This window comes from Panthera pardus, unplaced genomic scaffold (assembly GCF_024362965.1).
Source record: "Panthera pardus isolate Hobbes unplaced genomic scaffold, ASM2436296v1 HiC_scaffold_12, whole genome shotgun sequence".
NCBI lineage: Eukaryota > Metazoa > Chordata > Mammalia > Carnivora > Felidae > Panthera > Panthera pardus.
The window spans coordinates 10,364,669-10,391,759 of NW_026526677.1; the positions used below are offsets into that span (position 1 = coordinate 10,364,669).

General features: G+C 53.4%; 1 protein-coding gene and 1 long non-coding RNA gene across 4 annotated transcripts; one reads left to right on the forward strand and one right to left on the reverse strand.

The window, feature by feature from the left end:
• Positions 1-235: 235 nt before the first annotated feature.
• On the reverse strand, positions 236-27,006 carry LOC109246530 (pregnancy-associated glycoprotein-like). Of its 3 annotated transcripts, XM_053899650.1 has the most exons (11): positions 26,816-27,006; positions 25,103-25,290; positions 23,141-23,300; positions 6,552-6,714; positions 5,657-5,774; positions 5,452-5,570; positions 4,462-4,661; positions 2,165-2,281; positions 1,122-1,266; positions 932-1,030; positions 236-569 (listed from the first exon to the last, which is right to left on the reverse strand). In XM_053899650.1, exons 4-11 carry the CDS (start codon positions 6,687-6,689, stop codon positions 417-419), a joined length of 1,089 nt encoding a protein of 362 aa, XP_053755625.1. In that variant the 5' UTR covers positions 6,690-6,714; positions 23,141-23,300; positions 25,103-25,290; positions 26,816-27,006; the 3' UTR covers positions 236-416. The 3 variants fall into 3 exon arrangements, with proteins under 3 accessions (XP_053755625.1, XP_053755626.1, XP_019270117.1); XM_053899651.1 differs by lacking the exons at positions 23,141-23,300; positions 25,103-25,290; positions 26,816-27,006 and adding an exon at positions 14,783-15,486; XM_019414572.2 differs by lacking the exons at positions 23,141-23,300; positions 25,103-25,290; positions 26,816-27,006 and adding an exon at positions 7,793-7,906.
• LOC109246532 (uncharacterized) lies at positions 17,523-19,046 on the forward strand. Its single transcript, XR_002071396.2, has 2 exons — positions 17,523-17,809; positions 18,676-19,046. It is a non-coding gene; the product is annotated as an uncharacterized LOC109246532 (long non-coding RNA).
• Positions 27,007-27,091: the final 85 nt, after the last annotated feature.

Genomic DNA, 27,091 nt, shown 5'->3' on the forward strand with positions numbered 1-27,091 from the left:
AGGGAATCAAAGATGAGAGAAAGGAAACAGGGAGGGAGAGAGAGAATGAGCCGATGGCGTTTGATTCCTTGGGTCCCCGAGACCTCTGGACCTGCTCTGGTTCCTGCGTCCTGGGGTCCCCAGTGGCCTTCCAGCTGGAGTTGGGCCCCTCTCACTGGCGGTCCAGGCTGGATTCTGGAGTCCTGCCTGATTCGGATGCACCGCCCCGACCCAAAGAGAGGCACTCATTGATATTAGCACCGTGGAAAATGAGGTCTTTTATTCTCCACTGGGAGAAGGGCTTTGCAGAGCCGAAGACACAGTTCAAGCCGGCCCCTGGGCAGGAATGCCCTGACTGCGGGGTGTGTGTGTGTGTGTGTGCACACGCGCGCGGGTTTGGGGTGGGCACGGTTGCTTCCTGGAGCTGGCCCCAGTGTTTACACTGCCAGAGCCAGGCCAATCCTGTTGTTTTCTCGATCGAAGACGGTGAAATACAACCTCAGGAAGACATCGCCCAGGATCCAGGAGTCTGAGACCAACAAGCTGTCTCCGCTCTCGTCAAAGCCGCTGTAGCAGGTGCCCTGAGGACCCTGGAGGAGACAGAAACACTCACCAGTCAGCAGCGGCGGAAGTGGGGTGCCCACGCAGGAACCAGAACTGTCTGCAGCTCTCACGGTCCGCCGGGTCTTTCCTTCTGACTCGCGCCGGCCGTTCCCTCTGCAAAGTATGCCTTCCCTTCTCCCCTCACCCCTACCGGCTCCTTCCGACTGAGCTCAGCCCCTGCAGGCAGCCTTCCCGGGGACCCACGCGGGCCTTCCCTGGCCACTCAGCGGCATCTGCAGTGACGCGGCTTGGCCTCTAGGGGGGGGGGGGGCTCTTCCTCCCGGCTGCTCCCCAGCCTTCCTGCACGTCCCGGATCTGAGGACCGGCCCCGGGGTTGTGGGCTCCTCACCTCCTGGATGTAGGCACTGGCTGGCACCGGGTAGTCGATGCCGTTGATGGTGAAGACGATGTCGGGCAGAGTGTTGGCGGCATCACAGTCAACTACGTACTGTCAGAGAAAGCGAGGGAGAGGAGGTTGGCCCAGCCGACCCTTCTATGTGTGGGGAGCCCAAGGGCGACCCTGCCGCGTGACCCTTCACCTCGCCGCTGTAGGACCGGTTGGCGCCGATGATCATCTGGATGTTGAAGACAACGTGAGACGGGCCAATCAGCAGCGAGGTTCCTGTATCAATGATGGCCTGGCAGCCACCATCACAAGCAATGACCTCCCCGTTCATGGAGATGCTGGGAGGCAGAGGGACAAAGCAGGCCGGAGGATGACTCTGCGGGCTCCCTTCGCTACCCCCCTCTCCCCGGCTTCTCCCGCACCCCCCCTCAGCTCAGGCCCGCCGGCTGTTTCCCTGTGTTCTGACCCTGCTGACCTTCTGTGACTTCCTTCAGGTCTGCAACTGGACCGAACTCTCTTGGGCCTCAGGGCCTTTGCATACGCTGCCGCCCCTTTCTAGAACCACCCCAACTCCCTTGGGCTAATTTCTCCTCATCCTCCAGCTTCCAGCTTCAGGCAAGTCTTACGCCCACACTCGGTCAGGTCTCCTCTCTGGGTCACCTTGGCATACTTTTCCTCGTTTCTGGCATGCATCAAAGGGGGTAATTCCTTATTTGTGTGACTTGTTTCCTGTACACCTGCCCTGTGAGATGGTGAGCTCTGGAAGAGCAAGTTCTATTCTCAGGGCCTCCCTCGAGAGACCAGGACTCAGCAGCCGTTCAACATGTTTGTTGAACGAACGAACGAACGAACGAATGAAGAGGAAGCGAGCGAGGGACAATGAGAGACCCGTATTTGGTGCGTGGCTCATGATGGGGCCCCCACAGCGAAAATGGAGGTTCCCCTTGGCGGACGTCTCTCTGATCCCCTTTCCGTCTCAGCCTCCCCCCCAGCAGGCGGGCGCAGACCTGCAGCCGCTGCTTCTTCCCCGAGAGAGTTCAGCTCCCCACGTCGGCGGGCCTCCCTCGCCCCTCGCCTCACACTCCAAGATCCGGGCCTGGGCCCTCTTCCCTGGTCAGGACCTCGCCAGGAGGCGCGGGGCTGTGAGGACCCGTGGGCAGCGGGTGTCCGGGCACGTCTGGGCGCGTGTGCCCGCGTGGGCATCGCTCGGGGCGGCGCTCCGAGGGCCGGGCCTACCTGTCCATGGATAACTGCCAGTACAGCCGTTTGGACACGGGGACCCAGTTGAGGTCTCCGCTGTAGTAGGAATGGTCCACACCGCCGAACATCACCACACTGCCCTCCTCGTTCTTTCTGAGGTGGGAGGGAGAAGGAAGGGCTCATCGTGAGTGGAAGATAACTGGGCCGGGGGGTGGGGGGGGATGCTTTTCTCAAGCTCAGCAGCACTGTCTGAGGGCTGTGTTTATCGTGGCTCACTTGTCCACACATCCTCTGCTCTCCGTTTTACAGACAGGGAGGTTGAGGCACGGAGAGGTTGAAGCCTGGCTGATGAAATGGTGAAGCCGGGTTCGAAGCCGGACAGTCCGGCTTCAGGGCTGGCTCTGACCATCCCCTGGGCCGACCCCCTCGAGCGATCGGAGCGCTCAGATAGGCGGTCGGAGGACGCGTCGGCCAGAGAGGTCTGGCCTGCCATCTTTCAGAAAATTCGAGCGCTCAGGCTCACCCGGGGTGTGGGCTACGGGCCCCGTGCTCGGCGAGGCCCCACATCTCCGCCATCCCTGTCTGGAAGTTCCCAATGCTTGTCAAACAGGGGCCCTCACGTTTTCGTTTTGCACTGTTCCTTCCTGCAAATTATGCAGCGGGGCCTGGGAGCACGCAAACAATATTAGTGAGGGAGGAAACTGCTCTGCCGACCCCTCTCCTTCCTTCCATAACAAGTCTATGGGCACATCTTGCTGCCTCTTCCGCCAACGTATACCCTGACTCGTGCTCTGTTCCCGCCTCCCCCCCCTTCCGCCTCCACCTCCCCAGACCAAGCCGCCACCCTCTCTCTCCTAAAGAGGCTGCTGTATGTAGCCTCTTCCCCGGCCTCCCTGCCTCCGCTCCACGGCATCATTCTCCGGGGCACCCCCAGGGTGAGCTTCCAAAATTGTAAATTGGGTCACGTCTCTTCCTTGCCTAACCCCTGCCAGAGGCCTCCGCTCCCCGTTAGAGCAAAACCCCAGGGGAGCCATGGGGCGCCTGGGGGGCTCAGTCGGTTAAACATCCGACTTCGTCTCAGAGCATGATCTCTCGGTTGGGGGGTTCGAGCCCCACGTTGGGCTCTGTGCTGACAGCTCGGAGTCTGGAGCCTGCTTCGGAGTCTGCGTCTCCCTCTCTCTCTGCCCTTCCCCCACTTGTGCTCTGTCTCTCTCCCCCCCCCCCCCAAAAAAAAACCCAACCCAGGGGAGCCTTGTTCCTGCCTCTCTGCCAGACTTCCTTCCCACCTCCCTCCTCCCCCAGGGCTCCGGCCGCACCGGCTCCCTTGCTGGTGCTCGGGTGGTGCTCAGGTGCTCCTCTGCCTGGAACTTTGTCTCCCCGGCCCGGCTCTCTCCCATCGCAGAGGTCTCAGCTCAGAGAGGCCTTTGCCGTAGCCCGTCTGCAACCTCGCCCATTGCTGTCTGTTCTATCACCTTGTTTTGTTGCTGCCGCGGAACCAGTTACCATCCGGAGGTACCTTTTCCCTTTCTTTATGTACTTATTTCTTGGCTGCCTCCTTCGCCAGCCCATAGTAGGTGCTCAATCAATACATGTTGAATGAATCTTCTCCTTCGACTGGCTCTCGTACTCCTGAGGCTCAGAGGGGTTCAGCAGCTCTGGGGTTTGAACTCAGGCCCCCCTAGAACCCACAGCCTCCACCATACTCTCTGTCCCCTACACACATCTGTGGGTCAAACTCAGCCTTGGGTGGAGAAGACACAGTCTGTCAACAGGGTCCTTCACGAGTCTGGGCTTCTCCCCTGCCCCCGCCCCCTCCCAGACCCTCAACCGGTCAGGGGACTTCAGTTTTTCCCGCTACTGAGCCCGGAGACCGGAGCCTGGAGATCTGACTTGACCACACACCATGGGGGAGAATCCTACAGGCTGAGATCGAGTCCTGCCGTCCGCAAGTATCTGCCTGGGCAACCTTGTGCAAAGCTCCTCTCTGAGCCTTGGTTTCCCCATCTGTCAGATGAGGGACTTAGACTGCGGGGGTCAGCAAAGTTCTCCCATCAAGGGCCAGAGCGTCATTATTTGAGGCTTCGCAGGCCGCACGGTATCTATTGCGATTGCTTGGTGTTGCCGTAGCAGAGCAATGGCAGCCACGGGCGGGATGGAAACAAATGAGCCTGGTTGTGTTCCAATAAAACTTCATTTACAAAAAGCAGATGGTGGGCCACCTACGGCCCCCAGGCCATGGTGTGCTGACCCCCGGACTAGGCTCTGTCTCAAGAAACGTTAGGGTCAAATAGTCTACCATTTTTCGACAAAGGGCCGGTCCAGCCCGGACTTACTTGCTTAAGTAGAAGGCAAAGAGCTCCTGAGAAATGAGACCCTGCTTCCATAGGTTGTCGAAGACAGGGACGGTCCCTCTGAGGCTGAGGCTGGGGTAGGCCAGGCCCAGGATGCCGTCGAAAACTGCGTATTCCATGAACTTGCCGGGCTCCCTCAGGCTCAGGCCAAACGCCTGGGCCACGTCAACGAGGCCCCCGAACTGCGGGAGAAGAGGGTGTTACCGGGGACGGATTTGAACGTGGGGCTGGGCTGGGCGGACGTGGGCAGGGAGATACGACTAACACCGCAGAGAGAGACCGAGGCGTGGCCGTGCCCTGGGCGGACCTCAGGTGGCCGCAACACGCCGGAACAGACACACACGTTCTGTCTGCGTGGCGCTGGGGATTTTAACGCACACCTGCTCCCCCGTGACGCCATGCCTTTGTCACAGGCGGGGAAACCGAGACTGGAAGTGGGACCAAACTGTTCCCACCTGAGGACAAAAGGAACCGAGAGGAGGGTGGCCGTCTTATTGGCATTGCTATGACGCGGTGACAGAAATGGCGTGTGTCCCTCGCAATTCATTGTGGATTCTGTGTCCACCCAAGGGGTGCGTGTGTGCGTGTGTGTTCAGGTGCTTTGGAGGAGGCAGTCCAAGGCTTTTATTAGATTCTCAAAGGCCCCCGAGGGTAAGGACCCATTTATCAGGCCACTCCCACTCCTGTGGCCCCTGCTTTTTTGCCTGGGAGCCCGGACCCCGCCCCCCGTATCAGTTCCGCCCCCACCTCCCAAACACCCCCCACCTGTGTGAGCCCTGCGCTGCCTCCCAGTGGGAAAGGGACTCCCTTTCGTCTAGAATACCTCCCTAGGGACGCAGCCCCACAGGGCAGGCGGCCAGCTGCCGGGGGACTTTGGGGAAGACAGGTGCTCCCACCTGACCCCACATCTAGTCCTCTAAGCAGTCATCGCTCCCACGGCCGGCCTGCCGCAGCCTCCGGTTTCCACGTTACCCGAACGGTGTCGTAGGCCAGAAATCCTGACATCGTCCCGGAGCCGTACTGGAGGTGGATGGGCCGGCCCGAGATCCGGAAGGTGGAGGACCGCACAGGGTTGAAGACGTTGTGATTAGCTGCAGACACAGGAGGTGAGCGTCCGCCAGTCTGCCGAGGACCGGGGACGGGGTGGTGGGGGCGCGCGTCGGAAGGCTGCACTCACCGCAGGCAGGGCTAGAGCAGTAGATGGAGGGCACCCACAAGTCAGACGAGCCGGTGTCAAAGATGACCTTGAACTCCTGCGGGGGCGTGCCAATGCTGATGGTGCCAACGTAGGCCAGCTGCAGGGGCCGGGAAGGGGTGGTTACGGCAGGCCCGGCGGCCCTGGTCCTTCCTGACTCCCAGGGTGCCTGCCTCCACTGGGTGTCCCGGGTCTCCTGAAACCATCTACCTTACAGCCTCTGCTCAGGCCAGTGCCTCTGTTTGAAAAGCTCCTCAGTGTCCCCTGCAGCTCACTAAATCCTTTCCAGCCTTTCAAGGCCCAGCTTGAGTGCTTCCTCCTCCAGGCAGCCCGCCTAGGCCAGCCCAGGCCACTTCCTCTAAACTCAAGATGTATATCAACACCATGCGGCTGGCCCTTTTACTGGACCTTCATTTACTTTTTGTCTGTCTTCCAGGCTGGGCTATGCCTCCCTGGAGAAGAGACAGTAACTCTCTGTCAACAATAACAGTAACCTCACACACTGGTAGGCGCTCAATAACTTTTTTCCTGGTGTCACTCTTGGGGCTGTAGAGGCCGAACTTCCTCTGCCTGGGGTGTCGGGCTGGGTTCACAGTGGGCTTTGTCGTTTGATCAGATAGGGCTCGCCCTTCAAGTATAACTCAGTGCTTTGCTTAGTTCAGAACGAACAAAATCCCGCAAGCCAAGCACCATGGTTCACAGGTGCCCAACGATGTATCGTTGGCACTGAAATGGATGTTTATCTGCCCCCTTGTCACTGCTGGACCCGGTCACCACGGGCCAAGTGCTGAGGTTAGGAGTGCCTTCTCCCCTGGGAACGGGGTCCCCGCTCCCCAGCGTTTCTGCCTGCAGGAGCCCCCCCCCCCACCGCACTCACATCCAGGTAGTTCCTCATCGGTTCAAAATATATCCCCAGGTCCAGATTTACAGAGTCAACGAACTTGTAGGCCAGGTTGTAAGGATGGTTCTCCAGGAAATCCTTCAGCCTGTCTTTCTCCCTGAGGTTTTCTCGCATGGACTTGACCCTCGTCAGAGGGATTCTGGATGCCAGCATTGGGAAAGAGACACAAATGAGAGACAGCAACGGCCTGCCCTGTGTTACCCTGCACCTGCCAGATCTTCTGCTGCCTGTCACGCTATCGGGGGTTTTCCCAACATTTTTACGATGTCCTCTTACTATCAGGACAGGTCCCCCCCCGCCAAACACGATGGAAAGACCGAGGCGATAAACTTAGGTTTGGATACAGGTTCTGTTGTGTAATCTGGGGTAAGCCATACGGCCGTTCTGTGCCTCACCTTCCCACCTGCAAAAAGGTGGAATGACAATAATCCCCCCCCCCCCCCCGTAGCATGTTTGGGCGTTAAGCAAAAGGATGGCTGGGATGCACCTGACTGGTACGAGGCCTCGACAGTGGCAGCCATCACTGTTGCTACTGTCACCTTACTGTGTCTTTGTCAAAGAAGCCCTGGGAGGGAGGTGGAGCAGAAATCGTCGTCATCGTTTTACAGGGAGTGTGCGACTTGCCTGTGGTCGCACTGCTTGTTAGAGGCAAACCTGGGCCTACAAGTAGCCCCCTTGATCTCTTTCCGGGGCTCAGCCAGAAGACAGGGGTTACAGAGGAAGTGAGGAGGTGGGGAATAAATTAGGGAAATGAAGAGGGTAGAGAAACAAGAAGGACTCAAAATGGAAAACATACAGTATTTTGCATTCACAGAGACATCCAAAGAGACAGAGACGAATAAGAGAGACATAGACATGTGGAAATGGAGAGAGAGCAGAGAAGAGACCCAGAAACAAATGCAGGAGAAATGCTGTTCCTAGACAGAACCATGCCTGCAGTTGCACAGGTTGTGCACTGAGCAATTCCAAGGAGCACCTTGTCACATAGCTCACATGACTGGCACCCCTGGAGCGGTACAACCCTGCAGGCCTGCCCCAAGACACCCGGGGCCCCAAAGTGCACATGGTAAGCTACTGATCAATAAAGGGAGACTTGAACTTTAAGACAGTCTGGGAATGATTAGATTCTCTTCTCTACCCATGGATGGGCAGGAGAATAAGAGGGCAAGAAAGAGCCCAGAAAGAGAGCTGATGCCACCTGCAGTCCCTGTACTTACGTGACTAAGCACTCTGAGAGGGCCACCAGCCCAAGGACCCAAAACCACTTCATGCTTTCTCCTCGGGTTCTGAGCATGCAGTGGCCACCAAAAGTTGTTTGCTATATGTGCTCTGACCTGTCCCAGTTGTCCCCTTGAGGGCTGCTAAGTGGACCTGATAAGAAAAACAAACCTCCCCGATAAGATCTTTAGCCCGTCAGTGTTTGTGAAGAGGGGATTTAGAAAATTCACAGAATACAGAGATTTCTGGTGTAATCTCTTCCTTGGGGCTTGGCTGGAAAAACAAAAAACAAAAAACAAAAAGCCCAAACCACAAGATCTAGAAGAGCGGGGACTTTTGCTGTCTTGGAGATAAAGGTGCTGCTAATAATGTGATAAAAACCAGTGCCAGGTGTTATGCTTGACTTTTCTGATTTCTGCAGTTCCCCCAAGGGTCCTGGAGGTACATGCACTGGGAGCCTCATTTGGAGAGGAGATTGCTAGGGGGTCAAAAGTCACAGTGAAGACACTGAGGGACAGCACACTGCATACAAGTGACTTGAGGTGATGGGATGGCACAGACCAAGGGCACTTAGGATGTCTTTCTGTTGAGATTAGGCCAGAGCAATAGTATGATTGCACCATTAAAAAAAAAAAAATTAATGTTTATTTATTTTCGAGAGAGAGAGAGAGACAGAGCATGAGTTGGGGAGAGGCAGAGAGAGTGGGAGACACAGAATCCGAAGGAGGCTCCAGGCTCTGAGCTGTCAGCCTAGAGCCTGACTCGGGGCTTGAACTCAGGAACCGTGAGATCATGACCTGAGCCGAAGTCAGACGCTCAACCGACTGAGCCACCCAGGCGCCCTGCACCATTTTAATATTAGGAGAAAGGTGATGTGTGCATCCAAAAGAGATCTTATTCATAAACAAACATTTCTTGGGGGCCCACCGTGTGCTGGGGTCTGGGCTGTATGCTAGAAAGTCAGAGTCAAATAAGACACAAGTGGTCCTTGGGTTCAGGAAGCTTGCCATGTAGGGCAGGGCTCACACGCTCAAGATCCGGGAGTGAGGGAAACGAATGGAAGGGCTGGACGGGGCATCCCCTGCCCCACCACAAGGGGGCAGCCTCTACCCCGTTCCAACCAGCAGCTGCCACATCTGGCTGATGATGCCAGCCTGGCCAAGTTTTCAAGAGAGGTCAGAAGCCTGGATATTGATGTGAAATCCTTATTTTCAAATGTGAGCAACTATTTTCTTAAAAACAAACCGACCCACAAACACAGTGTGAACCAGACCTCAAGCAACTGTGGGCTGTAGGCTGCACAGGTTTTTATTTCTAGCCAAGCGGTGGGAGTAGAGCACAGACTGAAGGGGTGTTCAGTTCACGTTGGTTGAACGAATAAGAGACTGAATACATCCTCACCATATTAGTTTTCTTTGCCTTTTCAAAAATTGATGTATTTAAATTCAAGTTAGTTAACATATCGTGTAGTATCGGTTTCAGGAGCAGAACCCAGGGATTCATCACTTCCATACACCGAGTGCTCGTCCCAACAGGGGCCCTCCTTAGCGCCCATCACCCATTTAGCCCACCCCCCACCCACCGCCCCTCCAGCAACCCTCAGTTGGCTCTCTGTCTTTAAGAGTCTCTTATGGTTGGCCTCCCTCTCTGTTTTTATCTTATTTTTCCTTCCCTTCCCCTGTGTTTATCTGTTGAGTTTCTCAAATTCCACATATGGGTGAAATCATATGACATCTGTCTTTCTCTGACTTAATTCACTTAGTATAATACAGTCCGGTTCCATCCATGTTGTTGCAAATGGCAAGATTTCATTCTTTTTGATCGCTGAGTAGTATTTCATTGTATCATATCTTTTAATCCCTTCATCAGTCAACGGACACTTGGGCTCTTTCTACACCTTGGATATTGTTGATAGAGCGGCTATAAACATTGGGGTGCGTGCGTGCCTCCCAATCAGCATTTTTAGATCTTTTGGAATACCCAGCATTTGTAAAGAAGGACCACCAGGGTCAGAGATGAGCCAACAAACTTACCGGTAACCTCTGTTTGCTGAGCACCTGACTTAATTTCCCAAGAGGATTCATGCCTTGAAACATTTTGTCTGCCAAGCCAACACACAAAGGAATAATTAAGTTTTAAGTTTGTCAATCAAAGAAAGCAAAAAAAAGCTTCTGCTTAGCCTGAGATGAACAGGGCTGCCCAATTAAACTGGTGTTATTCCAGCCAAAGAGAAGGGAATGGAATTTTCCAGCTCCTGTAGGACTGCCAGGACACTGGTGTTGGTTCCTCTGTGAGATCTGTCCAGGACTGACCCTTGAGTAGAACAGTGGGATGCTGGCCTGGTCCCCAGGCTTGGGTAGTAGATGGAGCGGGGGCCCCTTTTTAATTTTTAAATTTGTTTAAATGTTTATTTAATTTTGAGAGAGAGAGGGAGACAGAGTGCGAGCGGGGGAGGAGGGCAGAGAGAGAGAGGGAGACACAGAATCCGAAGCAGGCTCCAGGCTCCGAGCTGTCAGCACAGAGCCCGACGCGGGGCTCGAACCGACGAACCGTGAGATCGTGACCTGAGCCGAAGTGGGACGCTTTACCTACTGAGCCCCCCAGGCGCCCCGACACATGCCCCTTTTTAATGTAGCGATTCCACTTCTAGGACTCTCACCCAAAGATACATTGGCAAAAAGACTTTTACAGGCTTTTTCAACTTGTTAATTCAACCGAGTAAAATTTAAATATCTAATTGGCTGTACAATTCATGGATGGGGCAGCATCCTGTCTAAGCAAAGAGACGGGAGCCCCTGAGGAGCTGTATGAAATGGAGACTTTTCCTACAAGTCAGGTGGGGCGAGAAAATTACCAGCAAAAGAAAAAGATTGTGCTAGGCAAGCCTGCTTTCCCTCGAGGGGAAACTAAGGGGTCTTATCATGAAGATCACCTTACCTTCCTTTAGGGGATCTAGAGGGCCCATCAGAGAATTCCTGACTGACCGGTTAAGACCACATTTCTGGGGAAGGTTGAAACTGCAGTGAGATTATGCATTAAGCCTCCACTGGGGACTTGGCCTACGTGCTGCCCTCGGGGCCCGTGATTTTGTTTTTTTAAGGAAGATGTACTCATAAGCTACATGCACTATTTGCAAAAGCAAAAAATTAGCAGCACTCCCAAAGTGACGGTCAAGGGGAGCGTGGATACGAGCTGCACGGTGGCCGCACAACGGGGTATAATGCAGATGGAAGAAAGAAAGGGATGGGTGAAATCTCAAGGGTATATTGTTTGTTTTAAAAAAAAAAAAGACAGGGTAGAACAGAACACAGAACAGTATTTGTAGCTTGCTGCTTTTATATACACATATATGCCTACTTTTACTAAGAATCCGTGGAAGAAGAAACTCAAAACTAACGAGCACCGTTACTAATAGGGAAAGGCAGGGTCAGAAGCGACATTTTTTCTTGTTCTCTTGTGTGGCTTTGCAACCATGTACATGTTCCACAGAATCCCTCACCCGAAAAGACGTCCCCCCACATTGAGGATAAACTGTGGCAAATGAACACAACGGTCCTCAAGTTGGTGACAGCTTGAATTGGAAGTCTCAGTTGGTACCAATTAATTATTTTTCTTTCTCTAACTAAATATGTACAGTGGACCTGTGAATAATGTGGGGTTTACGTTAGGGGCGCTGACCCCCTCTCCCCAGGCTGTCGAAAACCCACATGTAACTTCTGACTCCCCTAAAACTTCACTACGAATAGCCTACTGTTGACCAGAAGCCTCACTGGGAACATAAACAGCCAATTCACGCATGTTTTGTACGTTATACGTATTATATCCTGTATTCTTAGGATACAGTAAGCTCCAGAAAAGAATGTGTTACTAAGAAGATCGTAAGGGACAGAAAATACACTTTCAGTCCTGCACTGTATGTATTGGAAAGACTCCAGTGGAGTTTAAGTGGACCTGTGTGGTTCAAATCCGTGTTGTTCAAGGATCAACTGTATTTCCCGGCTCTGGCAGGTGAAAAGCCTGGGAGCAGTGATAACCCGATAGCGGAGACTGCCCTGGGGCCCAGCCTGTGGCCTCCAGATACCATTTACTACTTATTAGAGGATCAGGGATTCTTGACGAGATGGCCGATTCCAGGGCTGGGCCAAGAAATGCACGGGGTGAGCCTAGGATTGTCTCGAAGGTCCAGAAGGTTGGGAGCCTCCAAAGATCACTGAAATCCTGTCCAAAGGTTCAGGAATCAATAGGAAGAGGCTTCCGCTGGCCAAAAGTGGGACGCTTTGAGCAGCGCCTCAACTTGATCGAAACAAATCAAATATACAAAAAGTCATGAGGTCCGTGGGATATTATACGGCATCTAATTTGTCACCACGGGGCATTGCTAGGGCACCGACTCGTTAGTCTGATCATTGATGGAGAAAGGGAAATAATCATCGATATTTACGCTATTTTTGTCTGAGTGAAGTATATTTCAGGTAACTACAAATAATTGGCAAAGGCAAGTTCTTCTTTACTGAAGCATCCTAGAAATTAAATTCAGAAGCAATGGTAGAGTGAAGAAATCGCTGCTTTGCAGCCCCTGATAAAACAATGGATCTGGGGGAAGCATACAAAGGGGAGACACTATTATTTATTCGAAGTCTTAAGAGACAACAACCAAATGCAATGCATGTGTACGTCCTTTCTATCCTGATCCCGAATTCAAATCAGTAAACCGTTGAAAGGCATTGTGAGAGGGGCGCCTGGGTGGCTCAGTCGGTCAAGCGTTCAACTCTTGATTTTGACTCAGGTCGTGATCTCACGGTTTGTGAGTTCAAGTCCCACATCCGGCTCTGTGCTGACAACACGGAGCCTGCTTGGGATGCTCTTTCTCCCTCGCTCTCCGCCCCTCCCTCACTCAAGCTTGTGGGCTCTCTCTCAGAATGAATAAGCTTTAAAAAAATTGTTGAAAAAAGGCATTTTGAGAGTACGAGGGAAATTCGAGCATGGACTGGACATTAGACAATATGAAAGTTATTGGTACTTTGGTTTGGGATAAAACAGCATTGTGGTTATATATATTTAAAAAATCTTGGGGCACCTGGGTGGCTCAGTCGGTTAAGCATCTGACTTTGGCTCAGGTTGTGATCTTGCGGTCCGTGAGTTCGAGCCCCGCGTCAGGCTCTGTGCTGACAGCTCAGAGCCTGGAGCCTGTTTCAGATTCTGTGTCTCCCTCTCTCTGCCCCTCCCCCGTTCATGCTCTGTCTCTCTCTGTCTCAAAAATAAATACACGTTAAAAAAAAATAAAAAAAAATTCCTTACCTCTTAGAGATGTACAATAGTCTTAAAGTGAAATGGTAATCTGTACCTTAAAATACACCAGCAAAAATGAATGAATAACCAAAAACTTTAAAACGAGGGTCTAGATAAAACAAAGATGTGCGTAACTGCCATGGGCTGAATTGTGTCCCCCTCCCTGTCCCTCAAATTCCCATGTTGGAGCCTAATGCCCGACATGATGGTATTTGGAGGTGGGCTGGTGGGGAGGGAGGGAGGTTTTTTTTTTAATTTTATTTTTTTCAAACAATGTTTTTAAAGGTTACTTTTATTTGAGAGAGAGATAGAGAGCAAGCAGGGGAGGGACGGAGAGAGGGGGACAGAATCCCAAGCAGGGTCCGCTCAGTCAGCTAAGCATCTGACTCTTGATTTTGGCTCAGGTCATGCTCTCACGGTTTGTGAGTTGGAGCCCTGTGGCGGGCTCTGTGCTGACCGTCTGGAGCCTGCTGGGGACTCTCTCTCTCTCTCTCTCTCTCTCTCTCTCTCCCCCTCTCTCTCCTGCTCCCTGGCTCACGCTCTCTCCAAATAAATTAATTAATTAAAAAAAAATTAAAAAACAACCAACCCCCCCACACAACCCTTACATTTTGAGGTTTCTGCCTTTAGTGTTACCCCGATGGACCCAAGAAGAGCAGACTTGAGCCGGCCCCCTCTGACTGGGTCACTGGGAGCTGCTTCTCCTTTAGCTCTTCCCCTGGGAACTGCCCACCCCCACCCCCACCCCCACCCCCACCCCCACCCCGGGGCTGCCTGACCATCCCACTGGAGATTCTGAGGAGCCACGACAAGGCCTGGATGTGGATGAGTGCATTTTTAGAAAAAACCAACCGGGCATCCCCCTCCCCGGACTCATCTTCAGTGCCGTCTGCAAGGTGAGGGACAGGCCTGGGTAGGGCGGGAGCCAAGGAGGGTGAGGGGGTGTGGCGCTTTGGAAGAGGAGGGAGGGCAGCTTGGGCAAGGACCGGGAGGGACCGGGGTGTGGAAGAAGGCCCAGGCAAGGAATGGGACCTGCCCCTGGTCCAGCCCCAGCGGGTCTCCCCGTAAACACGCGGGAGGTGGCATCCTATCTGCGAGAATTCCGGCTCCAGATGTAGAGGTGACACAGAGCCATCCTCGCTGCTAGTGAGCCACGGGAAAGAGGCACAGCCCCAGCCAGCGGCCCCTCGATTGCTCCCTCGCTGGCGGCATCATCTCAAGCCAGACTGCAAAAGGGCAGGCCATGCAAAGCATTTAAAATATTATCTGATGGAGCTCTCCTTCCTGGCAGGTCTTGCACCCAGAGTCCTTTTATCGCTATTTATTCCTTTAGGAGAGATGATTCATCAGCCTAAGCTGGAGTTTCTGTTGAAGAAGCCGCAACCTTCCCCGTCGGTAACATCTGTGTTTTAACCACCTGATCTCAGCCCACAGATTCCGAGCGGCAGAATGTTCTGCCGGGCAGGGCCCAAAGGTCCTCCGGCTCAGGGGTGGCAGTTACATCATGGCACCTGGTCTGCCCCTGCCCACCCGGAGCCCAGGGCAGACCCCGCCGGGCAGTCCTGGGCAACACGCACCCCTCAGCCACTTGTCACGCTAACCGGCACTGGCGTGCAGTCTGGACCGTCTGCTGTCCTTGAAAAAGTCCGATCCTTTCATCCTCGAGATGAAGAAACTGGGGCCTGGGGAGTGTGACTCACCAAAGAAAAGCTAGCGAAGCGTTGGGACTCCAGACGTCTGGTCCTCAGGCTGGGAGGGCGCGGAGCGGGGACAGCTCAGAGAACGCTCAATGGCATCCACTGCCGTCGCCTCCGTGGGCGACTCTCGGAGGTCCTCGGCTGCTGGGGCCGAAGTCCTTCCCCCTTCTTCTCAAGTCTGGCCTGCTTCCGTCACCAGACCTGCCTCTGGGGGCAGCAGGAGGACGATGTTGGGAGCTGGCTCTCCCAGGTGCCGGGCACAGCGGGCACGGCCCCAGCTGGAGTGGCACCAGACGGCAGTCACACAGACAGCGTCTGACTCAGGCCGAGCCCCATGGCTCCCCTTCCTCGTTCATGCAATCCCGGGATTGCCTGGCACTGGCCTGAATTTAGAGCACTGAGCCTCCTCTGCTCAGCCTTTGGCAACTTAGAGCTGATGTCTTATTCGTTCTTTAGGGAACGCCTAGCCAAGTCAGGAGGCTCAGACAAGCCTGCATTCAAGGGGCTTGTCTATGCTCAAGAAAGACTTAGGGGGCGCCTGGGTGGCTCAGTCGGTTGAGCGTCCAACTTTGGCTCAGGTCATGATCTCACGGTTCGTGGGTTTGAGCCCCGCATCGGGATCTGTGCTGATGGCTTGGAGCGCGGAGCCTGCTTCAGATTCTGGGTCTCCCTCTATCTCTGCCCCTCCCCTGCTCGTGCTCTGTCTCTCTCTCTGTCTCAAAAATAAATAAACATTTAAAAAAAAAAAAAGACAGACAGACCTTGGAGCTTTGAAGGCCCTGATGGGGGATGAAACCACTCGCACTCTCTGGGGACTTTGCTGTGTGGATCCGGATGGAGGAAAAGGGCAGACCCATAAGGACAGGCTGGGCATTACCTGGATCTCAACTGCTTGCGGGTTGAGTTCCAGCGCCCGGGCCTCAGGGTCAGGAGCTGATCCCGATGCCCCATGGCCATCTTTGGAGAAGGAATGGAGGGACCAGATCGGCCGAGGGCACAGCCACCTCGGACGGCCCCGCGATCACACGGGAAGATCAGACCAGAGCGTTTTCTTTCCTCTTGGCCCTATCGGTGTGCTGGAGGTTCTGCCCAGGAGGACAAGCAAACCGAGAGAGCCAGAGTCGGTGGTGGTAGCAGTGACATCCGCTGTGCCCCTGGAGATAAACAGCTTATCCACACGGCCCGAGGCCTGCAGCAAACTTCGCACTATCTCCCTGATCGTCCTGCCTCAGGACACACGCAGCCTCGGAGGTGCTGGGGAGGAGGGTGACCGCTCATTGCTGGTAACTTGCAAGTGAGGTAGGTGATGAGGTCACGCTGGGCGACCTGTGGCCGAGGTGTCCCCTGCAGTGTGGAAGGAAGACCGGAGCTGGAAAAGCAGCCATTTATTGAATTTGGTTACCTTGGGCCTTTGCGATCGCGGTTCCGTTGTTTGGAATGTTCTTCTCCCAGGCCTTTGCATGGCTGTCTCCTTCTCCACGTTCAGCCACCACCTCAACTGTCTCTTCCTCAGTGAGACCTTCCCTGGCCTCTCCGGTTTCCCAGGCACAGAGCCTGACTCATTCAAGGGACCCCAGAGACACCGGATACGTTTTGCCACGTGCTTTTCATGGATGCCCTGTGAGGCCGAGATTGTCCCCAGTTTACAAATGAGGAAACTGAGGCTCAGAAGAGTCAGGTACTCCCTTCAGGAGATATGGCTGGTGAGTAGGAGAGCCAAGATTTGAACCCAGATCCACCGGACTGCAAGTTCCATCTAGGACCTAAAGAGATCCTTATCACCAGGGAGGGGACATTCAGCTCCAAGAAGACTATATATAAACAACCCTTGTTCATTTCTTCCTAATTTACTACCCCGGCTCAAATTCCATTTAGGATTCCAAACTGAAGCTCCCCAGGTTAAGTTTTCTTTGTCCTGTTCATTCCTCACAGATTTATGGCCTCTTTGTCTAAAAGGTGTGAAAACTTGCCTTGAGATTTCTTTGGATCTCAATTTCATTATTGGGTTTCTGCGTGCTTGTAATAAAGCTTTTGGTTTTTTTCTCCTGTTAATCTGCCTCATGTCAATTGAGTTCTTAGTCGGGCTCGAAGACCTTGAGGGTAGAGGAGAGTTTTTTCTTCCCTTCAGTGGCCTTGGGTGGAAAGTGAGGAAGGCTTCCTGGTGGGGGAACTGCATGGAGGGTGAATGGATGAGAAGATGGGCATAGGGAGCAGAGAACATCAAAGAAGGCATCACCAGCCTCCCAGTGAGCTCAAGGGATTGTCAGTCACCTGGCGAGGTGGAATTGCAAGGGTCATAGGCCCGAGTGACACATGCTATCAGTCAGAATAGACAGCAACAGGGGCGCCTGGGCGGCTCAGTCGGTTACGAGTCTAACTCGGGTCAGGTCACGATCTCAGAGTCCGTGAGTTCGAGCCCCGTGTTGGGCTCTGTGCAGACAGCTTGGAGCCTGGAACCTGCTTCGGATTCTGTGTCTCCCTCTCTCTCTGCCTCTCCCCTGCTCACCCTCTGTTTCACTCTCAAAAATAAATAAACGTTGAAAACATTTGTTTTAAATATTAAAAAAAAAAAAAAAAAAAGAATGGACAGCAACAAGCAACCTGAAAAATCATGTGTCTTTCTTGCTCTTCCTGTCTGTCCATTACAGGCCCTGTGACCGGAGATGTCACCCCTCTGGGACGCAGATGGTTGGAGACTTCGCCATCTGCAGTGCCACTGGTTGTCATGGTGAGGACAGGTGTCGGCTCGCATGGTGGCCGTCACAACGTTTGCCGGGAGTGACGTGTGCCACTACTGCTCAAATTTCATTGGTCTGAACAAGTCACGTGGCCGCCCTGAATTTAAGGGACCACGGTGGAAGTGTAATCCAGCATGCGTGTAGAATGAAGATTCGAAAAATCTGGAGGACAGCCCTAATAACACACGGGCTGACGTGGGAAAGAGCAAAGACCAGGTCATGGGTGGGCCTTGAATGCCGTGTTCAGGAGCGTGGAATTTTTATCCTGTGCACAATGGGCAGCGCTGAGTAGGTGAGTCGATGTTGTTAGGCCGTGGAAAGCAAAGGAGTAAAAAGGAACGGGAGGCTGGAACACGAAGAGGCTGCAAGAGAGGGAAGAGGGGGGCTGTGGAAACGGGTGGGGGCGGGTGTATGGACAGGTCACGGGGAGGGGCGTAGTGGGGGGTGATGGGAAAGAGGGAGAGGCCACAGACATCCTGGGGGGCTGTTTACCCTGGACAATCCAGACTCTCGTGAGGCGGAAGGACCAACCTCAGATCTAAAAGGTTTTCTCAGAACCAAGTGACTAGGCCTCCTCTGTGGCGAATTTTCACAGCAGAACGGGACAGAGTTTAAACTGTGGGGAAGGCAGATTTCGCTTGAGTTTTAGAACCACTTCTGTTATCAACTTCTCGTTGTCACTTAAGCTATTTGCCAAGCACTTTGCACAGAAAGTTGCTGGCGTAATATTTGGAAATGTGAATTTCCTTCCTGTTCTCGCGGCGGTAGGACAGGAGCTCTGCCCCGAAAGAACTCCCACCGCAGCCAAGTGTTTGGAAGTTAAATGAGAGCACCCAGCGGTGTGGGGGGCAGGGTGGACAGAGGAGCAAGTCCCAGGATGGAAAGGAGGAGGCAGTCATCTCTGGGGGACACGGGGGTGTCCCCCGGGGGGGCTGGTTCTCCTCCCGCTCAGCTCTGCGGGAAGGGGGCAGAATTTCTGATCGAAGGTAGGGGGGTGCCGGGGTCTGATTGCTGCGCATGTGGCCTTGAGAGGAGCTGGCGGGACCCCGTGGGACTGGCCCTCGTCCGGGGCAGGGGGGGCCCTGTGTGACCTGCCCAGAGACAGAGGGCGAGCTGTGTTTCTGGACCCCACCCCCACTTTTTTCTGACACCACACAGGTGTGCGGATCTCACTGGATTCCACGGAGGGGGAGGGAGCGTGGCCTGGAAGGGAGAGAAGACCGAACTTGAGAAATCGAAGGATGTGCGAGACACTGTTTTACAGAATGAGGGGGAGCAGAGCACGGTGCCTGAGAACGCAGTGCTGGAGCCAGAGGGACTCGGCTCACATCCGAGCGTGGCCTTGACGAGCTGTGTGACCTCGGACAAGTTATTTCCTCTTCCTTTGCGTCACGTTCACCATCTTTCATCACCAGCGTGATGGGTTCATCACCAATCCTAACAGAGCCACATGCATGAATATGCGTAGGTGCTTAGACCCTTGCCAGGTGCTGTGCATTACATAAAGTCGGTTATGTTCTTTGGATGCAGATCCATGCCGGGTACACTGCCATATGTGGGGAGCCTGTCTGGGACTCGGGGGTTAAGAAGGAGCTGTCTCTTAGTGGAACATCATGACTGAGGGGCCATCTGGTTCCATCCCTGGCTTTGCAGGGGCAGGAATCAAGGCCCAGAGAACAGAAAGGCCTTGGCCCAGGTCAGCCCAGATTGAAATCACTGAGTGAGAAAATGAATTGGAACTCAGAGGCGTTGTGAGGCCCACGCCTGAGGCCAGAATCAGACTCTCACTAGCTGTGTGATGTTGGCTCTGGGGCGGCCGTCCGTCCTGCCTGGGAGGATTAGGCTGCTTTGTGGGCCTCCGGGCCCAAGGCTGCCTGACCCCCTCTCTGGTGGGGTCTGCCTGGGGTCTGCTGCCTGGAGAAAAGGCTGTCCTTTTTTTTTTTTTTTTTTTTTTTTTTTTAAGTTTATGTATTCATTTTGAGAGGGGGTGGGCAGAGAGAGAGGGAGAGAGGGAGAGAGAGAATCCCAAGCAGGCTCCACACTGTCAGTGCGGAGCCCGATGTGAGGCCTGAACTCCTGAATCGTGAGATCACGACCTGGGCCCAAATCAAGAGCCAGATGCTTAACCGACTGAGCCACCCAGGTGCCCCAAGAGGCTGTCCTTTTATTCTGTCACCAGCCGGTCCCGGTCCCGGGGCCCGGGGAGCCGTGTTTGACTTCCTGGGGCCTCATCGTGGCCCATCGGGTGGCCAGTGAGGATGGAAGTATGAGCAGCTGTGACGGGACCCGAGGCTCACAGTTCTTGGGGGTCCCAAGCTGGAGACAGAGCCCAGCCCGTCTCACTGGGCACTTCCTCAGTGGCCATTCCCATTCCCTGCTTCCTGCTCTTCAAAAACTGGCGTGTGTGTGTGTGTGTGTGGGTGTGTGAGGAACAGAGTGTGTAAATGAGTATGTCAGTGTGTATGAATGTGCGTATGGGGGAAGGTGGGGATTTAAATGCTGAGATGATACACACTCCAGCTGAAGGCTCCTCCCTGCTTCCCCAGAATGGCTCGCTCTAGAGTCTCGAAGGGGCTCTTCCCCTCGGTGGGATTCTTTTTTTATTCTTTTTTATTTTTTTTCCTATTTATTTTGCTTATGTATTTATTTTTGAGAGAGAGGGAGAGAGAGCGTGCGAGTGAGTGCACAAGCAGGGGAGGGGCAGAGGGGGAGGGGAGACACAGAATCCCAAGCAGGCTCCAGGCTCCAAGATGTCAGCGCAGAGCCCGATGGGGGGCTCCGACCCACAAACTGTGAGATCACGACCTGAGCCCAAGTTGGACGCTCAGCCGACCGAGTCACCCAGGCGTCCCCACCCCCCCTTGGTGGGATTCTTGATCCGATGCTGGCGAGAGCGGAGGGGGTGTAGAGCACGCGGACGTTGTCTGAGGTGGCATCCTCCCTGGCTTTGGTGTGCTTTTGTTTCTAGTGACATCTGCGACTTGGCTTTGGAGGATCTATTACAGCGGCTCCGCGGGCACAGGGTGGCCCTCAGACGGCTGCGGGGAGCTCCCCTGCCTCGGGTTGGGCATTTTCTTTTTTCTTAAAAAAAAAACCTTTTTTTTAATGTTTATTTATTTTTGAGAGAGAGAGAGAAAGAGAAAGAGCACGAGTGGGGGAGAGGGGCAGAGAGAGAAGGAGACACAGAATCTGAAGCAAGCTCCAGGCTCCGAGCTGTCAGCACAGAGCTGGACGTGGGGCTCAAACTCACAAACCGTGAGGTCATGACCTGAGCCGAAGTCAGATGCTCAACTGAGCCACCCAGGCACCCCTGGGTTGGGCATTTTCTTTTTTTTTTTTTTTTTTTTAATTAAAAAAAAAATTTTTTTTTTTGAACGTTTATTTATTATTGAGAGACAGAGAGAGACAGAGCCTGAGCATGGGAGGGGCAGAGAGAGGAGGAGACACAGAATCTGAAGCAGGCTCCAGGCTCTGAGCTGTCAGCACAGAGCCCGACGCGGGCCTCGAACTCACAAACTGCGAGATCATGACCTGACCCGAAGTCGGACGCTCAACCAACTGAGCCACCCAGGTGCCCCTGGGTTGGGCATTTTCGAGGTGAGACTTAACCTTTCAGAGTTCCCCGTGGGAACAGGCTTGTCCCTTCCTTGTCCTGCCCTCCCCTGGTCCCTCACTGGTTTCTCTGAGAGCAACTTTGAAAGAAATTCCTTATACATGACACCACATTTTTGGGGCTACTTCTGGGGAGGCTGACCTAAGACGATCTTCTTCAGGCAACCCACCAGGACCTTGACTTATTTAAGTTTCCCTCCTGTGTGTTCCTAGAGCGCCCTGAAGTTTTCTCTGCCACGTGGCTTTGCCCTTTCTTGAATTTCTGATATCCCTGCTAGACCACATGTTCTGGAGGGCAGGGATCTCACATGTTCCTAAGTCCATGGAAAGAGATATGGTTTCTATTCTTCACACTCTGTTGTCCAAGTAAGGCTAACACAGGGGTTGGGTACCAGGTTACAGGCTCAACTTCCATAACCCAGGCCTACATAACCCAGGCTTAAATAAAATACAATTTCATTTCTCTCCGGTGCAGTGGTCCAGGTGGCTCCCCAGTGATGGGGACTCAAATTCTTTCTTGCTGCCATGCCACCTTCAACACGTGATATTTAACTCTTGGTCTAATGTGGCTGCTCCAGCGCCTGTCATTACATCTGCATCCTGGCTCGCAGGAAGTAGACAAGGGGAAGCAGGACATGCCCTGTTCCTTAAAGGACACAGCCAGAAGTTGTAAATATTATTTCCACTCGTATCTCACTGGCGAAATGAAGTCACAGGGGTCCTTTTAGGTGAAAGACAGGTTAGGAAATGTATGTCCTCTTTAGTCTTTTCGTCCAGGTGGCCCTAGACTAGGGGTTTGATCATTAAAGGAAGAAGGAGGGGCGCCTGGGCGGCTCAGTCGGTTGGGCGTCCGACTTCAGCTCAGGTCACGATCTCGCGGTCCGTGAGTTCGAGCCCCGCATCGGGCTCTGGGCTGATGGCTCAGAGCCTGGAGCCTGCTTCTGATTCTGTGTTTCCCTCTCTCTCTGCCCCTCCCCCATTCATGCTCTGTCTCTCTCTGTCTCAAAAATAAATAAACGTTAAAAAAAAAATTTTTTTTTTTAATAAAGGAAGAAGGAGACAACATCCCTGTTAAGCCCTCCTGTTTCAGTGCAGATAAGCTGTTACACTGTGAAGACATACAACCCCCAGATCTCAGCGGGTCAACACAACTAAGATTTATCGCGCACTCAGATGTGACACGGGTTAGCAGGGGACCCTGCTCATCACAGTCACGCCCTCTTGATGCAAGGGAAGGGGATGCATGGCAAACAGGACCCTGCTTCGCGAAGGCTTCTACCTGGAAGTGACATATTGTGCACACCGCGGTGGCCAAAGAAAATTCCATAGTCATGGCAAACCTGGGGTGGGGGCTGGAGGGGGGGGTAATGTGACCTGGCTAGAATATTTATGATGAGCAATAATGGTCACCACCCTTCATTCACGTGCCTATACTTTACTCTTTTTTAGCTCTCCCCACCCTGCCCCTCAGCCTCCCCAAGGCCAGTAGATACAGATTTGGATGAGATCGTATGAAAGGATATATGCTAGGCTGTTAATAAGTCAGGAAACCAAGAGCAAAAAAAATGAAAAGAAAAAAAAATCCCAAAGCTATACCTTTAAGAAGGCATGTTTCTAATCACAATTTTGCATTGGCACAAGGGTGCATCAGTATATATATTCGTATATATATGGTTTCTGCATAAATGGAACAGGATCATAAAGAAACTTGTAAAATATAAATTCATTTACCAAACCCCACAGAATACTAATGAAGGTGTACTGTATTAATGATAGCCAGATCAGGTTTAAGTTTGGGTACACGTTGCAAGAAACCTAAAATAACCGTAAGAAGATAAAACTTGATTTTTTTCCCCCTCCCACTCAAACCAGTCTGGAGGTAGGCCATCCAGAGTTTGAATGGTTTCCATTTTCTAGGACACCTCATGGTCCAACACAGCTAGAAGAATTCTAGCCATCACATATGAAATCAAGGCAGCAGTTAAGAAGGTGGGAAGGCAAAAGGACTCACCTCCCAGCTGACTCCGCTCCTTTAAAGCAGCCTTCCAAGTAATTCCTCGCAATCCTTCTGCTTATTACACAAAGTCACCATCATAACTGGCAGCAAAGGCTGTTGGGAAATGCAGGGGTTTTTGTCGGTTGGTTTGTCCTTTTAGCTACTGGACACATTGCTGTACAATAAAATATACTCTATTCTATTTTAGACACTTTTTTTTTTAAGTGTACTTATTTATTTTGAGAGAGAGAGAGAGAGAGAGAGAGAGCAGTAAGGGCAGAGAGAGAGGGAGAGAGAGAGAATCCCAAGCAGGCTCCATGCTGTCAGCACGGAGCCTGACGCGGGGCTCGAACTCATAAACCGCGAGATCATGACCTGAGCCCAAACCAAGAGTCGGTTGGACCCTTTACCGACTGGGCCGTCCGGGCGCCCCTACTCTATTTTTAAAGGAAAACGAGAGACGGGGTAACGCTGTAGGCAGCTACCAGCCCCTGCCTTGGAGACACGACTCCTTTCTGGGGGGGGTACAGCCGGATCTGCTGAGCACTGAGTGGGCGCCAGGAGGAAGGAGCCCGAGTGAGAAACCAGCCAGACCAATCTGACTTGCAAGTCCAGGGGAAAAACAAAAAAAAACAAAAAAAAACGGAGTCTTCACCGAAGATCTCCTGAAGCCCGAATTGGGGATTATGCATGCCAGGCGGCAAAGCTTCCTTCAAAAATTGCTTTTCCAACCGGGTCCCGAATCCTCGCCCCCACTATACCTCGGCCTCTCAAACACCTTCTTCGTCTGACCTCAAACTCGGACCTGCCTGTTCCGCTTTCCTCACTTCTGCTCACATCACTTCTCCATCCGGTCAACCAGCATAACGAGATCCAAGCGGAGGAGTCCAACCAACCCACCCACCCTCGGTAGGAGGGGGTGGAGAGGAAACACAAGGAATATCTGGACTTGAATATTTTTTTGTGCTGGATGAAGATCATCTGAAGGACGGAGATATCTTGGGGGAGAGACATCTCCTGGGCCTCTCAAATTCCCACCAAAAATGTAACTTCCCCGAGACACAGAATTCAAAGCAGGCTCCGGGCTCCGAGCAGTCAGCACAGGGTCCAACGTGGGGCTCGAACTTGCGAACCGTGAGATCGTGACCTGAGCCGAAGTCGGACGCTTAACCGACTGAGCCACCCAGACCCCCCTGTGTCTGCAGTTCTTAGCAGTGAATGTATGTGGAATGACAGAACGGGAGAAGGATACGGAGCTGTCTTTTCTTGCTCTCGCGCACTCTCTCTCTCTCTCTCTCCCTCTCTTTTGCATGTATCAGGCTCACTCTGAAATATGAATGAAATTGGATGTAACTGAGGCACGGGATAAGGGACATATGTGCCAGCGATAGGACACCAAGACCGAACGGGGTGGGCTTGAGCCTGGGGAAGCTGAAAAGAGCCAGAAGTGGAAAACAGGAGGAAACGAGGTAGGAAGAGCACCCTCTTCTGGGGCCACCTGCCTCAGACGACTCGCCACGTTTTCCTCCCTCCCTCCCTTTCTCCCTCCCTCCTTTGCTCTAATTCTCTATCTTTGCTAATTCAGCCGTCCCCCCCGCCCCAAACCTGGATGACTTGGCAATGACCTACTTGATGGGGAAAGTATAGAGCAGTTTGTCATTTCCCCTGGATAGAATCATTGTGTCTGTCACATTCACAGGTTATTACTGTCATTGCTTCAGGAGTTTCTAGCATTCGCAGAAGATGATGTATAAAACAGTTCCTGCCCATCCTTACATAAATTACTCTCCGGAGGGAGCGAATGGTCCATTACAGAAAAATGTGGCAAATGCTGAGACAGGAAAGGGTGTGGGGTGTTTGAAGAACGTACAAGGGGGCACTTACCCAGCCTTGGGGGTACAAGAGGGGCTTTCCAGAAGTGGAGTCTAAAACCTGAAGGGCACGAGTGACAGCAAACCCGAAACGAGAGTGGCTTACCCAGGGTGGTCTATTTCCCTCTCCTGTGGAAGTCCAGACGTGAGTATCCAGCAGTGTCTCGACGCTCCATGGCGTCAGGGCTCAGGGTCCTTCTGCTTTGTTGTGCCTCCAAGTATGGCCTCCATTCCCCGGTCACCTCACAGCTCAAGATGGCTACTCTAGCTCCAGGCATCACGTCTGGATTTCACCTGCCAACACAGTACCAGTGGGTGAAAGGCTTGCTAAATATAAACTCAAGCTAATCCATCCTAGTGTTTTCTAATTTTTTACCACCAAAGTAATATATGCACAAGATTAAAAACTATATAGCACAAAAGTCTTACGACACAAAGCTAAGGTCATCTGCCTCGGTCCTCCCGACCCCTCGGAAAACAGTGTCACCCCAGCTATCTGACGGCGCTGTAAAGGGGAGCCACTCTGACATTGTGTTCAAAGTGAGATGTTTGCAAAAACCAACTTACTCACGCAAGTCAGTAGCTGAGACTGTCTTCCTCACCGTCCCTTCTGCCCTCTAGAGGCGATCGCTGCGTGGTCACCTGGTCCAAGGGTCCTTAATCCATCTGCTACCTGGCAGCCTACGAGGTGGCAAGAAAGAGGAAGGAGGCTCTGCCCAATAGGGACAATGGCGATTACCATAGCCAATCAGATCCATTCTCTCTATAATTTGAAATCGAAGTTTTGAGACTCTCTGCTGAAAGGAATTTTGATATCCCAAAAGAAAGAACAGAGCCAAGTAAGGATGGGACCTTGAATACTGCTGTGCCTGGTGCTATCGAGCTCCTGGACTTTATAGTTATGTGACCCAATAATTCCCATTTTGCAGATGGTGGCCTAGAGTTGGATTTCTACCACTAGCAACGATGGTCTTAATTCCACACCTAATATGGTGGCCAATTTTGGGTGGTACGGTTTCCTTGGTCTAAGAAGCTCTCCTCCTGGGATCCCTTTTTTTACAAAGCTGCAATCATGGACCCCGCTGAGAAGCCAAACAGGAAATGGGGTTCACCCCCAGGTCTGGTCGTTTAGTACACGGTGCCCAGGGAAGAGAGCACCAGCTAGCATCAGGGTTTTTCTTCCCAGGTCATCGGTCTGGGGATTCTGGGCAAGTGAGGTTGTATAAGGACGTCTGTCAAGCGCTACGCACACAGAATGGGCTACAAGTGCAATCTCGGGCCTTGGGAAACAGGTTACTTGGGAAACTACTCAAGAGTTGTTTTGAAAAACCCGCCAGTCAGTTCCAGACTGACAGGCACTGCTCTCTGCCAGGGACACAGGTCTGTGGTTACTCCCGGCCTGGAGCTGACTGGTGTCACGGCCGTGGGCGTGTGGTTGGCTTGGGGGCCCCTTAGTCCGAGCTCAGACCACCTAAGTCGTTCCCTAGGTGCTGGGGTTCCACTCCTTTCTTCTCGGGCCCCTTTCGGCCGCTTAGAGCAGCCTGCCCAAGGCCAAGCCCGGTAAAACAGAAGAGCCCTGGTCCCGGCCACCAGAGGAACCGCGGGAAACCCGCGCAGGCGCACTCGCCCTGGGCGGCCGGGTCTCCGCCCAATGGGCGGTCCCCTTCCAGGGGCGGGGCGGAGGCCTGCGGGGGGCGGGGCCGGGCGTCCGCCGCTCGCGGGAGGGGTCTCGCGAGGACGCCCGTGGGTGTGGCCCGGGGTGGCTGAGCGTGTGTGTGTGTGTGTGTGTGCTGGGGAGGGGGGCGGGGTGGGGCGCTACCGTGGTGACTCGGGCCCGCGGGTCTCCCAGCGTGGTGCGGGACAGCGGCGTGGACCCCGCTCCCAGCCCCGGACGTTGGAAGGGTGTCACATCCGGCGGGAGGGGGCGGGCCTGCGGGCCCCGGAAGTGTGGGCGCAGGCCGTGGTTTAACCCGCGGCGGCTGTGGCGGCGGCGGCGGCGGCGGCGGCCGGGGCAGGTGAGCGGGACCCGGGGAGGGGCGAGGACGGGGAAAGGGGTGGCGCTGGCAGTGGCTCCCGGCGCGCCCCCGCCTGTCCG